This window comes from Rattus norvegicus, chromosome 15 (genome assembly GCF_036323735.1).
Source record: "Rattus norvegicus strain BN/NHsdMcwi chromosome 15, GRCr8, whole genome shotgun sequence".
NCBI classification, from domain to species: Eukaryota; Metazoa; Chordata; class Mammalia; order Rodentia; family Muridae; genus Rattus; species Rattus norvegicus.
In genome coordinates this window covers 22,500,886-22,515,774 of record NC_086033.1, presented here as the reverse complement: position 1 = coordinate 22,515,774, position 14,889 = coordinate 22,500,886, and the positions used below count along the sequence as shown (strand labels likewise).

The following is a 14,889-nucleotide window of genomic DNA, read 5'->3' as shown; positions in this document are numbered from 1 at the left end:
GTAGTGTGGGGGGTGTTGTTCTACATGCATTTTCTTGATACGCATTGTAGGAGACATGCAGAAAAGACATCTCGTAGATGTCAGTGCCACTATACAGATTTGATTGTGCTAATGTATTCTGGCAATGAGTTTCTGAAATGGATTGATGACTAAGTAGATGATAAACCTTAGGAAAACATAAAAAAGTCATGAAAGTTAGCTGTGTAGTTCATGGTCTGTTAAAACCTAAGCTCGTTGATGTCCCACTGACAAAGCTCCCCACTTAGTCCTGCCCTGCTTTAGAGCTTGCTCGTTCTGCCTTTGCGTATTTTATCAAAACTGTCGCAGACACTTCCTGGGTATTGATGTGGTGGTCGGGTCCGTGTAGTCTGTATGCTGATTCCAAATGCAGCTAGCATTGGTGTGCGCAAGACCAGGTCCCTGTATTGTCGGCCTTCTCTGCCCACATTGCTATCAGATGTCCTAGTTTGGGCAGAGAAATACTTTCCTTAGAATGTTTGCGTTGCGTGTCTTTTAAACTTAAGTACACAAGTGTATTTTAGGACTAATACCCATATTTCCCTGTTGCTAATAATTAAAGGTTTTACTGTATGCTTGATTTTAAAATTTTGGTTGAGCATTTTGAGTATAGTTTAACAGACACATGCAGTGGGAACTAAGAGGTACATACCAGTTGATTTGAGTATGAAATGTGTTTCCTCCATTAAGTACTCACGAATAAACTTTATATTGGCAGGGAATGACAGGGATTTGCTGGTTTGGGGATACTCCTCTCAGTAGAGTGCTTGCCCTGTTAGCGTGAGAACCTGTATTTGGTCCGTATATCCACATAAAAATCTGACGCTGGGGAGTTGGGGACAGGAGAGTCCTGGGCTCATGGACAGTGTAGCCTACTTGGCAAGCTCTAGCAAATGAGAGACCCTCTCTCAAAGCACAGTGAGCAGGTCTTGAGAAACCTGGTTTCCAGATATATCCATATACATGTCCACAGAGATTTGCTAATGCTGATTTCAGTGACTATCTAAAATTTAACAGGTACTGTGGTTTTAAAATTGATCGTAATACCAGAATCATGAAGGCTAGTCTGTAATTGAAGCCTGTACTTAAAGCCTCTAGACCTTTGAGATTGTCTTGCGTCCCTGGATTAAACATTATATTTTAGTGGTGTGTGATTCTCCCATTTTTCTTAGTATTCTCGTAAGAATCTTAAATTTTAGAAGCTGGCTGGCCATGGTGGTGTATGCCTTTTATCTCAGCACTTGGGAGGCATAGGCAAGTGGATCTCTGAGTTCAAAACGAACTTGGTCTATGTAGTAAAAACCTGCCTTTTAAAAAAAAAATCTACTTGTGTATAGAAACGATACATTGCTTCTTTGGTGGTGAGGTACATTGGTGCTCTGGGTGGGAGTTGATGCTAAAACCTGCAGTCCCTTAAAATTCAGTAAGTCAGTGAAGTAGGAAAAAACAGAATTTCAGTGGAGGGTCAGAGGTACTTAAAAGTAGGAAGGAGGGTGTGCTTGTGGGAAGGCTCAGAGAACACAGGCACTTGCCAGCCTGCTGGCCTGAGAGTTTAGTCCTGGAACCCATGTGGGGAAGCAGAGAGCTGACCTCTGCACGTTGTCCTCTGACCTCCACACGGATTGTGTTGTGATTGTGCCCACACAGGTATATACACGCTAAAGTGTGCTTACTGAAATTCTTTTTTTTTTTTCTAGATAGTATTTGTCTGTGAAGCCCTGGCTATCCCGAACTTGCTCTGTAGACCAGACTGGCCTTGAACTCAGAGCTCCGCCTGCCTCTCCAGATCCTAAAGGTGTATGCTACCATGACACAAGCGAACACTTCACTCTCATTACTGTGGCGCATGCCTATGGTGATAGTCAGAGGAAGAAAGCGTGGTAAACGTCGACACCTCGGTATTTCTCATCTTCCTTCCCGGCGTTGTCTCTAGCTAAGATAGAACAGCCTGGTATGTCTAGGACAACTGCGTACTAACTCTGCTGCCCTCTGCTGTGACATAACAATTCATACGAATTCATGACTCAAAGCTTTAGAAGTCTGCACATAACATTTATGTTCAGGATGGCAGTAGCACTCCAATACAGATTACGCTAGAGAACTTGGAACTTCAGCTGCGGCTGCGTGTCTGGGCTCTTCCTTATCTGGACACGGATCTTGACAGTGAATCTCTTGATGACAGATAGGCAGCTAACTTGTCCCGGAATTCATGAAGATAGTTATATTGCTGAAAAAGAGTAAAGATATGTTGACATACACTGCAGAAAACTAGGGCCAGAGTAGGCTCCACACTTAGCTAAGAATCAAAAGCCTCTGAACCTTCGGTCAGACTTGGGAAGGGGAGGAGGAGATGGTGGCTGAGGCAGGAGGTGTGAGGGGCAGGATTCTGTGGACTCCTTTCATTTGCTGCTGGGACTAAGATTCAAAGTGAATCTCCTGCCTGCTGTGGAAGGGCCTACTTTCTGCTCATGCTTTTTCCCTATTGAATACGGAGGAGCCATTCTCTGTAACGACAGCGACACAGTCTAAGAGCGACTGGTACTTCGATGACAGTCTGTTTGGAATAATTTTCATAAACGAAAAATTTTAAAGACCAAACACTGCTATATAGATATACTAAGTAGGTGCCTTAAGCAATTTACTGAAATTTGAATGTCTTTCCAAAAGAGCTCTGACAGCCGTCACTCCTGATAATGAACTGTTCTGCTAGCTTTCTTTAGGAAAGATTGTGAGGGCCCGTTAGCGGTGGAATACCCAGGTGATGAGCCAACACCCATATTAGAGTGGCCTTCATTCTCGGTGGCATGGAAGATGTGACACATACATAATTTATACATGTCTGACTGGATTTTGAAAGGATAGTGGAACTTATAAGTTTGAAGCATTTGCAGTTGACAGAGTAAAGGGAGCTCTAGTTGCAGAACCTGCATAGAGAAGGGCATCCATCGGTCGGTAAGGTTTATTTGTGAATGGCTGTATTTACACCTGAGAGGCAGGTTGCTTGACTGCTAAGTCTCAGTTCTTGATGCTTGGACTAGACCCCTAACCCCAGGGAGACAGGCAGCCAAGGGTGAGGGTTCCTAAGTATGCACTCTGAGGGCAACCTAAAGCTGAAACAGTACCCACCACAGTAAGAAATGAACTTGAGAGACGCACGCAAGTGGTGCCATCAGTGGTATGTGGTAAAGTGATTTGTCACAGCCTGGATGCTACTGACGCCTTGTTTTTCAAGTGTTTAGGAGAATGGAGGGACCAATATCCATGGCAACAGGCAGTAAAGTATTGCTGTGCTGCTTTGATAGCATTCTTCAATATTTCAGTGGCACAGTAGGATATATAAATTTCTTGGGATACAAATCTACCCAGGAAAATGTTTAGAGCAGCCATTTCCTGACCGGGTGTGAGCATCGGCAGCAGGTCCTGACTGGGACAGAGGCTGAACAGTCACAGAGCCCTGAGAGTAAAGTGCAGAGTTTATCATCTTCACTGTGTTATTCAAAATTCGGTGTCTTATGCACATACCTGAGTTGTACTTATTTAAGTGTAAAAGATAAACGTGTGTGTGTGTGCACGTGTGCGCACCACAGCTTTGGAATTGAGCTCATGGCTCTCTTGCACCCACTACACTGTATTTGAAAGAGGCCACCAATGTAGCAGACTGAGCAGCCTGGTTCTTACCTTGATGGTCTGTATCGCCCCAGATCCCCTGACATCTCGAAGGCTGTCTATGGCTTGCTGTGGTGAAATTGAGTCAGACAAGTATAGGAGGAGACAAGCAGCTACTGAGAACATGACAGAAAAATAATGGACTGTTAAGAACTAGTTTGACTTTGTTGCAGACTTGATAGTCAGTTAGACCTCTGCTGCAGCAAACTACATTCAGCGAGCACAGGAACTAACAGACCCTTTACCCTGCACTCTTGGAAGTTAACCTGATCTTAAGAGTTTAGCGGGGCTCATGCTAACTGCACAGCTGCTAGAAACATTGGCTCACTGGTTCCTGTGTGCGTGTGTGCTCTGTTTCTCCTGGGTATGGAGCTCTGAGGCACGGTAACTGTCTCTGGGGCTGAGGGGAAGAAGAGCTTTGCAGAGCAGCTCCACGGTCTTACATGTCCAGCAGCAGCAGCAGCAGCAGCACAGGGTTCCTGGTTCTCCCAAGTTCTTGCCAGGTTTGCCCACCACAGCCACCCTGCAGGCTGACCTCGCTGGGCATCATTTCCCGTGCTTTCTGCATGCGTATTTTGGGGACATGTTTACTCAGATCCTTTGCTCGCTATTTAAATTGCCATGTTGGTTTACGTATACTGAGTTGTATATTCCCTTACCAAATACATGCTGTGCAGTTTTTCTTCCCCATCCTATGTACCGTCTTTCATTTTGACAATGTTCTTTCTTTTACAAACATTGCTAATTTAGATCTCGTTTATCCTGTTTTATAATAATTACTACAGTGAGGCATTTTTGTTTTTTTTTTTTTTTCTTGGCAGCACACTTTAAAATTAACACCAGTAAATAACTATTTTGTTGCTATTGCTTCTTCTTTGTTTGGGGTTTGGTAAACTTAACATTGTGTTTTCTCTCCTTTAAATAAAAAGTGAGATAAGGTCCCCAAACAGGAGTTGGCCTACTTTGAATTTAAACAGGTAGTGAAAATATATTTCTTACCAAGACAAGATCTTCCAAGTCCTCCATAACAGCTGAAAGGCAAAGAGAGTTTTGAAGTTTGTCTGTTTGCATTTTCTCCTAAGTTACAACTTAAGACTTACTCTCTGCCTGCTATTAACCGCTCCAACTCCAGGTACAGCGTGTGCAGTCGGAGATTAGCCCTGCTGAGTTAAGTCGCCTGAAGCAGTGTGTGTTCACCCAGGTTGGCAGGTACTCTGAATTCCTCTAAGGGTTAGAGAGGGCTGCCTTAGTGACTACTGAACCCAAGCCCTACATCTGAGAAGTAGGGCATTAAACAAGTAGGAATCAAGACTGACTGTCTTCTCGGTAAATCTGAGTGGTTCTGGAGCAAGTGCCAACCCCGCAATAATCCTTCCTCTCTCTCAAACACAAAGGTAGCAAGTCACAGAGGACAAGAGAGAGGCTCAAATCCTGACGCTGGCCTAGGTCTTCAAGCTTGCTTTCTTACCTTTTATCTGTGAAATAGTCTTACTAATCGAACCTAATCAGAGTGAGGGTTGCACAAGGCAGTGTTTATAAAGGACTTAGAACACAGGCTGGAGGGAGAAGGAAACCTCTGAATGTTAGTGGACATGACCCAGCACTGTGAAGATGTCAACAGGTCTGCAACCTTGCAGGAAAACAACAGTCAACTCTCAGAGCTGGAAAACATTCCTTAAATCACCCTCAGAGATCCTCAAAAGTATGTTGTAAGGAAATAAGGAAACGTCCAGCCATCAGATGCCTCAAGCATTCTCCCATTGCAGGATCACCCATCCACCAGGCTTTTCTGTTTAAGCATCAGGTGGGGATTTTGGCTGCTGGGGTAGAATTTGCTGAGCCCCACTAAACTAAACTACTTTGGTATCTGCAAAGATACAGGTTGCTTTAGGATCTTTGAAAAACAAGTTTAGAGTCTGTTTGAAAAATGGGTCTAAATGTCTGTAATTTTTAGTAGCTACATCTGATGCTATTTTGCATATACTTACAAAGGAATTCTCTATAGATGTGTATTCTGAAATTTTGCCTTTGTTACCTCATGATGGGTGTGCTGTTTTCTATGGGACTCCACCATGCCAGGCTCTTTCATGGGTGCTGGGGGTCAACCTCAGGCCCTCACATTTGAGTGGCAAGTACTTTGCCAACTGATTATCTCCTCAGTCCGTAGAAGTCATATTTAAAAAGACCACTTACTGATGAGGGATTTTTTTTTTTTCTGTGAACTTTGAAAGTTCAAGTGACTTCTTTGCTACCGAAAACAACTGGCAGGCTGAGATGACAAGTTAGGAGACATGAGAGCCAGAGTAATGCCACACACTGGTGGAGACTAGAGGAAAGGAAAATGCCTGAACTCCTACTCTAAACACTGCTTGTTGCCAATGCCCTTGAGGTGTGGTAACAGGAAGTGTGTGGGTACGTTAGCTCTCTGTCCTGACAGCAGAGGGGGAGGTTAGGCTGAGCAGCTCAAGAGTCATTTTGATTGGAATGTTGCTTGTGTGGTATCCGGGGAAGAACATACTGTATCAGGGTTTTTCGGTTGTTTTTAAGGCAGGTGGCCAGCTCCTCCATGATTTCCCAGCAGCTGCCAATGTCGGGAGTCCCTCCATCTGGGATCGGATGATGATGGGTGACAATTCCATATTGTTGGTAGAGGTCCAGAAGGTTTGGGACTCTATATTTTGACAGTTCCCCTCTGGTGCAGAAAACAAATACGTCTTGGATCCCAGAGCTCTTTAGTTCCTCTGCCAAAAGACCAAGACACACACAGATGCATGTGTAAAACAGGACACGTTTAAATATGATCATGAGAGAGAATATGGAGTTACGTTCTTCAGCCAAGCTAGTAACCAGTGAAACTTTGTCAGTGTGAAATATCTAATGAAAGTACCTGAAACAAAAGCTGGTTAGAACTAAACTAAATTGATTTATGAGTAAAATGCTTTTGAATGAATTTCAGGATTGGCTGACGGTATTGATATTCTTGCATTAAAACTTGGTTCTTTTCCCTTGCAATAAATACTGCCTTTAATAATTAGGATTTAAGCTCCTCAGAAGGAATAGATAGCACTATTTTTAATCCCACCCCCACCCCCCGGATCAGCCATGTTCACACTCAGGCAAGTATCATAAATTGTCTCCAGCTGTAGCTCCCGTATGCTTCCCTTGTTCTGCACTGCACCACACCAACCTCGGTTAACTTCTACTGACCAGGTCTTGAGAAAATAAGGCATTAGCTGCACTAACTGTATATGGTTTAGCTCTTTTCATTTTAACAGTGGGAATCAAGAAATATTTCTATAGGATTTTATACTAGAACTTAAAAGAGATGATTTTCTTTTTTAACTATATAAATGTACGTCAGGATAGGGGTATATGCATGTGTGTGCAGTGCCTGTGGACTTCAGAAGAGGGCTTTGGATCTCCAGGATCTGCGGTTACAGGTATAAGCTGACCCATGTGGGCTCTGGGAACTGAATGCTGGTCATCTGCAAGAGCAGCACCCACTTTTAACCACTGAGCCCTCTCTTAGCTTCTGAACCTTCTTTATGGCACTGTTCATTCTGGATGATTATTTCAAAATAAATAATTCCCAGCCCCAACTGTGGACACTCACCTACCCAAGTACAGAGCCTTTGCAGTTAAAGTGTAAAGCATACACATTGTTTCAAAGACAAAGAAAATAAAGATCAAAATGATCTTAATATAATATCTGTGTGTGATGTACATATATATGATATTCCTATTACATGTAATATATATTATATATACATATATAATAGAGTGAACTGAGATTATGTGGGGGAAGGAAAGGGTCTAAAGAGAGAAGGAAGGAAGGCAGAAAGGAGGGGAATGTGGCCTAAACATTGTGCATTTTTACAATTGTAAAAGAACATGTGGTTACTGAAGCTTTCAGAAGAGGGAGTAATTTGTCATAATGTCTCCATTCACATTGGCTAGATTCTAATACAGTGGTTTTCAGGCTTTTCCAGAGGACACACCACAGGGACATTCTATGTCTTCCTCACCAAGTGTTTTGATCTGTTCTAAGTAATGGATTCTATGTGTGACTTCATTGTTTAAAAAAACATTAATGAAAAAACTAGAATCTTCTTTTTATAAAAGCCACTAAAATAAACAGGAAATTCCAAAATGTGTAATACTAGTTTTGAACCAATGATCTAAATAGTATTTGCTTATAGCTTAATGTCTTCCAAATGGAACATGGAAGATATCTCCTCTTGCTGTATGGATACCTAACGCAGAACATGTTTGGAAATTCCTCAAGGGTCAATTCAAGCATGAGTCTCTTTTTTGTCCTTTTTGTTGGTACAGGGTCTCATTCCGTAGCTCTGGCTAGCCTGGAGCTTGCTGTGTAGACCACATTAGCCTTAAATGCAGAGATCTGCTGCCTCTCTGCTAGGGTCAAAGGCGTGTGCTACCATGCCTGACTTTCTTCTCATCTTTTTTGATAGGTAAGAAATAAAGTATATTAATTGATATTCCAGAACAAGTAGAATAAAGTATTATGACTTTAAAAACTATTGGTCAGCATCTGTGAACAAGGAAAGCGATTCATGCTGCCTTGGCCACCCAAATGCTGGTTTCTACATCTGATTGAAGGCGGATCCCTAGGCTCCCAGCTTGGGTTTAATTTTTTTTTTTTTTTTTAAGATTTATTTATTTATTATATATGAGTACACTGTAGCTGTCTTCAGACACACCAGAAGAGGGCATCAGATCCCATTACAGATGGTTGTGAGCCACCATGTGGTTGCTGGGAATTGAACTCAGGGCCTCTGGAAGAGCAGTCGGTGCTCTTAACCACTGAGCCATCTCTCCAGCCCTTGGGTTTAATTTAAACTACCACAGTGATGTCCACAGGGAACAGTGCGTTCAACGTCACGGGCACTGCAGCGTGCAGGTTTCTTACTTGCACTCTTTTCTCCCTCAAACAGACAGAGTCTGTCATCAAAGTTTGTATGTGTAAATAGGACTACGGAAAACAAAGCTGTGTTCAGATAAATAAACGATGAGCCCTTGGGCTCATCACCAATACCTTTTCACATTCGAGAGTTCACAGTTAGAAATGCCATAAGATTTCATTTTGTATACTGAGAAGAGAATATAGTTCAACAGAGTTTCAGGCTTAAAACAAGACCAGTAGTGGGCTTTTATCAGAGTGAACCTACCTGTATCTTTTTGAATGTTTCTTCTAACATCTTTAAATTTACAACCTACAGATAAGGAAAGTAAAAACAAAACAAAACAGAACAATCAGTTTGCAGTTGTGTAAGAAAGCGTATTTAAACACACACACACACACACACACATATACACACACACACAGCTACTGTAGAAAGTCATTTCACATGGCTATTCATGTTTCGGTTCCATTTTAAATGTACATATTAATTTTGGTCAATTTCCCTGAAGGGGTCCAGGTGCGGGAGCTCCTGGCCATGGTCTCAACCTCATTTCTGCCTGGCTTTAAGTCTCACTGGATTGGGTAAGTTCAAAGTGCAGCCCTGGATGCAGAAGGTGTTCCTGAAGGCTTCTCTAAGACAAGGTCACCAGTCTGTATGCACCGAGCCACCTGTCAGCTCACCAGAATCTGCCTTCATATTAATAGGAAGCCACCGGAGTGTCCTCACCTACCTGGAAGAGCACATAAACCGAGAAACTGAGAACAATTCACTCGTGACAGAGGTAGCCTATGAAGAAAAATGTATAAAGTTTAGTTTTTAAAACTGCACAAATGGAAATTACGCCTACCTAACAAGAGTGCCTGCCACCGAGTAAGGAAGGGTGCTTTAGCATTTTACAGCAGTCACAAAACACCAGTCCATAGTTAAACGTGGGGAACAGGAAAGGCCTAGAACGAGTAAAAGTACAGAAACGGGGCCGTCCTTACTTTAATGCCAATTAAATCTTAAATGAGTGAGTTAAGCCTTTACCATGAAGGTAATGGTTCCTGGATACTCTACAGGAAGACCCAGTGACCCTGTGGTGTGACCCCAAAAGCTTAGGACCAGTGTTACTCAGTTTCGAGATGCTGGAAGGATTGCATAGACTTTTGGTAAAACTGCCTCATAGATATAATTTCATATGAAGAGAACAGGCTACCATCCTTTATTGTCAATACTTTTGATTAAAATGGAACAGGCTTCTAGAACTCAGTCTTGTTTGCAATACCCAGGGACAGAGGCTCCCCATCTGAGTGTCAGGAGATGAGCTGAGAAAAGCCATCATGGGAAAAGAGCTGGGGTGAAGAACTAGATTTAGTTTTGAGTTTAGAACAGAGCTGAGAGCTTATTTGATGACAGAATAAAAGACAATCCTCAGTCCTCACTCTTCCTGTGGAGGGGAAGGGTGTTTCCTCGAGAGATCAGAACTTGTATTTTCTGTGCTGGGGCATGAGTAGACAGGTAAGCTATTACCGGGTAAGACTGCTGGCTTTGTGGGGATGAGCGGCTTTATGGGGATTCAGTTGCTGGCTGCAGAGAAGACTTGGGAATTAATTGATGAGAAACTTTTTAACGACTGATGTTGGTCCACCTGACTGGACTAAGAACCACCTAAGGGATTGGTAAGGCGCAGGTACTGAACCTAAAGAATGGACTGCAGGAGAGTGGGGAAGAGCGCTTGGCTGACTGGAAAACATGTTGGGGCATGTCCCTCCCTGGCTACTTCATGTTACCATCCTACTCTGCTTCTTCCTGACAGTCATGGTCTGAGTTCCTGTGTCCTGACATGCACCTGTCCCCTGCTACAATGCACGGAAATCTCAAAAAGGAACCTTCCCTCCCTTAAGACATGTATGTTGGGCAGAAACAGTTATATGATATGGCTTTTATTTTACATGGTCTACTGACGGACACATCACCATGACCAATAGTTCTGTGTATTAAATAGGATTTAACCTAATGATTAATTATTAAATATCCTATCTTGGGCATTACTGTTTCAGATGCATTTTTTTTTTGTTTTTGTTTTGTTTTTTGTTGAGATAGGGTTTCTGTGTAGCCCTGGATGTCCTGGAACTCTCTCTGTAGACCAGGCTGGCCTTGAATTCAGAGCTCCGCCTGCCTCTGCCTCTCGAGTGCTGTGATTAAAGCTGTGTCACTGCCACCCAGATGGCATTACTGTTTCTCTAACTCTAAAAGAATACATAAATCTTGGTTGGAGATAATTTTAAAAAAACCTTCCTCTTGTTTACTTGCTGCTACAAAGAGTTTTATTTTCTCCATGTCTAAAGGACTAAAAGGGGGGGGGGGAGTGTAGTTTCATTTGCTATCAGATAATAAAAACAAATCATGGAGTAAGAGAGTCACTTAAAAATTAAAACTCTATAACTGGCCCAGAGAATGCTTGGTATTTTCAGTTACAAGCCTGACCTTGCCCAAATATGATGTAACATCGAATACTGTAACTCACCACTGAAGTGCTGACATACCATGAATATTGTATGAATATTGTAACTCACCACTGAAGTGCTGACATACCATGAATATTGTATGAATATTGTAACTCACCACTGAAGTGCTGACATACCATGAAATTTGAATTGGAGTCTGCTCGTCGTCAGCAGGCTCTTCGTCTGAAGAATCAAACTCGCTTGCTTGTATTGAAATGGGCTTCAAAAGAAATGCTATGTTAAATTACTAAAAGGAACATTTGCATGTAATCTTCACATAGCTGATCCATGATTAAACACCCTTTGAATCAATATTTGCAATTTTTTTAGTCATTGATCTGGGCTATCAGAGAGATCAGCAATACCAAAAATAGATTATTACTGTTGACTCTCTGATTAATCACAGCACTGGTATATTGGGTAGAATTGGAGGTCCTTGGATAATATCAGACAAGGCACCTGAGTTTATCCTGGATCGGTTTTCCTCAATTCTGAAGTATGATTTGCCCATTCCACCTCAAACATGTCTTAGACCTTCTATTTGTGTGCTCCAAAGACCTGAAGACCCTGTGGTACATTGTCTACCTTCAGCATAGCTAGAGAGACAGCGGTGTGTGCAAGATTACAGAATGGCAATCGTGTTAAACTAGCAGAAACCATGTGCTGCAGAGCAGAAGGGATGACTGACTGATCATTTAGGGAGCACTGAAGGGTTTGACAGAGACCATTGAGCTAAGCTTTGAAGAAAGTGCAGGTTTCTAGGTAGACTGGGAAGTTAAAGCAGTCAGTGTGAAAATTCAAGAGCTGAGCCAGGTACGATGGTGCAAAGTTTTGATTCAGCAGTGGGGAGACGAAGGTTCAAGTTCCAGAGCAATCGTATACATGGCCAGGTTGGCTCTACAGAAAACACAAGAGAGCATATGGGTGGAGGGGTGGAGGACTCTGTATTCATTCTAGTAGAGATGACAAGAGAGTCAGTGAGCACTGCTCACCCCGTTTCTAAGAAAAATAACCCCATACAGCCTAGCAAGTGAGTAGACATAGAGACAACCAGTCTCCCCTTATCTTTATGAATTACTGGATTACAGGAATTCTGATGGACCTTATATGCTGATCTAAGCGGGTGTAACTCAGTTCTGGATGCATTTCTATATGGAAGGAAAAAAAATATTCTTCCCCACTCCCTAGTTGGAATCATCTGAGATCAGACATTTTAACAGTAAGTGTGAAAAAACAAAAAAAACGAAACATCATTTTTAATGAATGTCAGAAAGTATGCTGTGGCCGAGTGATTCCCACGTCAATCCAGAATGGGACAGATCTACCCCTTCCCAGGCAGCGATGTACTGAGGATTCACTCCTGTGTGCTAAGGTGGAGACCAGAAAGCAGGCAGACCTCGGGAGGAGGAAATGGTGGGTTCTACTTTGTTCAATCCCTCTATACCAGAGGTCGGATATCTTCCTCTTCTGGACAGCTGACACAGTGGACACAGGGCTTGCAAGAGTAGCCACCTGACTGCTTGGCTTCAGTCTTGCTGGAGGGACAGATGATAACTGACAAGCTATAGATTGCGATTTCTTTGGATTGCTCTTTGGTATAAAACGCAACGGAACCCAAATGAAGCCTTTAAGTAGGGTACCAGCTGTGAGGTAGAAACTATAGGTCAGGAGGGGCTTCCAACTCGTGGCTAAGACCCTTTTTCTTTTCTCCTATAAACAAGAGTTTACGCTTGAGTGACCCATTCACTCCACCCCTCCCAGCTAGGTGTGGATAAATCCTAACAGGCTAGACGTCCCTGCTTTCCCAAGGCCCAGATAATCTGAGGGGAACAGGATGCGGTGCCAAGAGGTCACTGAGGGAGGGTAGCTATCGTGACCGCACCTACAAACAGGGTCCTGACAGCCTTTGCATCTGAGGCACCAAACCACCCACGAACCCGACCGTGACAGCCTCTGCATCTGAGGTATCAAGCCACCCACAAACCAGGTCGTGACAGACTTTGCATCCGAGGTGTCAAGCTGAATGGTTTGGCCCTCTCTGGCAGGGCCGTCATGAGCCCCCACAGGCGGTCAGGGAACCGCGGTGCCTCCGCTCCGCCTCCCCGACGCGCAGGGAGGTTACTAGGCGAGTCAAACCGCTGGCCGTCCAGCAACGCAGCGGAGGCCGGCCAGCGTCTGCCCCAGCGGCGAGAATCCTTCGGGTCCCGCCGGCCCCACTCACCGGCTTCATCGCGGGCCGCCACACGCAGTAACCAGTGCCGCCGCCCTCACAGCATCCACGACGCGGCCCGCGCCGAGCCCGCCACCGTCAGCTCATTGGTCCGCTCGCGTGGGAGGTGGCGCGGGGCGTTCTAGCAACCAATCATATCCTCGCTCTGTTTCTTAGTCCGTGGCCTGGCTCAGCCTTTGACTGCTCATTGGTTCGGAGGAAGTCTTTGAAAGACGCGCGGAAGGCGGGCCCGGAAGAAAATGGATTGACTGGAGGGCTCCGCCCCTCCGCCAGTTGGGGGCGTGGACGTGACAAGGGGCGGGGCGAAGGGGTTCCCCACAAGCCCAGCGCTTTGGAGACAGTTGATGGTATTTTCTGAATGATAGCAGGGTAGGGAGATTTGTCGGCTTTCTTAAGGTTTTTCTTTTAAATTATTTTAACTTTAAGGGCGTGGTGATTGGTGGCGGAGAGCCCTGCATCGGAGGCGTGCATGTGAAAACTGTCACTGAAGTCATATCTAGTTATGACTTCTACTATGGAGAATACTAAAGAAAGAACATAGGCATACTCGATGCTGAATGTTCTTTACTGTTCCAGGATGTACAAAAGTTAATGTGTAGATCAGCCTTCCTGTTCACGAGGTAGAAATGTGCTAATACTGTATGAGAAGGAGATAAAATATGGTGTGCATGTGTGTGGGGTCTCCCTTGGCAGGCTTCTACACAGTCAGTACCAATAATAAAATTGTGCTCTGAGCCTGCTATTTGGGGGCTAGGAACTGAAATCTGAGAGCAGTATATGCTCTTTACTGCTGAATCTTCTCTCTAGGTGTACCCCCCACCCCCAACCCCCCACTCCCCTGAAATTTGAGGAAAGCAGAAGTTCCTCTGTTACCCTTATGTCAAAGGCAGTGGGCACAGGGCTAGTAGGTAGGTAAAGAAGACAGCACGATTTGACCTAGAAATTGAATTAGTCATGGTCCTCCAGAGAAATAGAAGTGTGTGTGTGTGTGTGTGTGTGTGTGTGTAAAATGGTCTCCTTTGGCTTGGGGATGCTGATGAGTTCAAAATCCAGTAAGAAGTTAGTGATTGTTGACCCAGAAGATTATGGTTCAAGTTCAAAGGCAGATTGTTGTGGGACTAGAAAGAGTCTGTGTTGTAAATGAACGGTGAAAACCGTAAGTCAAAGAATCCTCCTTGTGCAAGGAAAATCTTATCCGTTGTGGTCCCCAGGCTTCCAGCTGAGTACTATGGAAGTACTTTGGGCACCTGCTTCGCCCAAAGTCTACCAACTTAAACGTAAATTACACCCCCTAATACTCATAATAGTGCTTTCCCAAATATCTGAGCACCTGGCTTCGTTAGCCAGGTCAGGACATGCCGTAGTTAGGACTTCCCTTACTGTTAGGAAATGCCATGGCCAAGAAACAAGTTGGGGAGGAACTCAGCTTACAGTTACATGTTGCTGTTCATCACCAAAGGAAGTCAGGGCTGGAACTCACACAAGGGAGGAAGCTGGAAGCAGGAGCTGATGCAGCAGTCATGGAGGGATGCTGCTTACTGGCTTTCTTCCCCTGGCTTGC

General features: G+C 44.0%; 1 protein-coding gene across 4 annotated transcripts; it reads right to left on the bottom strand.

The window, feature by feature from the left end:
• Positions 1-2,049: 2,049 nt before the first annotated feature.
• Cdkn3 (cyclin-dependent kinase inhibitor 3) lies at positions 2,050-13,476 on the bottom strand. Of its 4 annotated transcripts, none has more exons than XM_006251792.4 (8): positions 13,320-13,476; positions 11,236-11,318; positions 9,340-9,395; positions 8,874-8,918; positions 6,203-6,425; positions 4,684-4,715; positions 3,697-3,797; positions 2,050-2,245 (listed from the first exon to the last, which is right to left on the bottom strand). In XM_006251792.4, exons 1-8 carry the CDS (start codon positions 13,326-13,328, stop codon positions 2,159-2,161), a joined length of 636 nt encoding a protein of 211 aa, XP_006251854.1. In that variant the 5' UTR covers positions 13,329-13,476; the 3' UTR covers positions 2,050-2,158. The 4 variants fall into 4 exon arrangements, with proteins under 4 accessions (XP_006251854.1, XP_063130163.1, NP_001387969.1 ...); XM_063274093.1 differs by having other exon boundaries at positions 3,697-3,800; positions 11,217-11,332; positions 13,320-13,408; NM_001401040.1 differs by having other exon boundaries at positions 3,697-3,800; positions 13,320-13,377.
• Between the last annotated feature and the right edge of the window lie 1,413 nt (positions 13,477-14,889).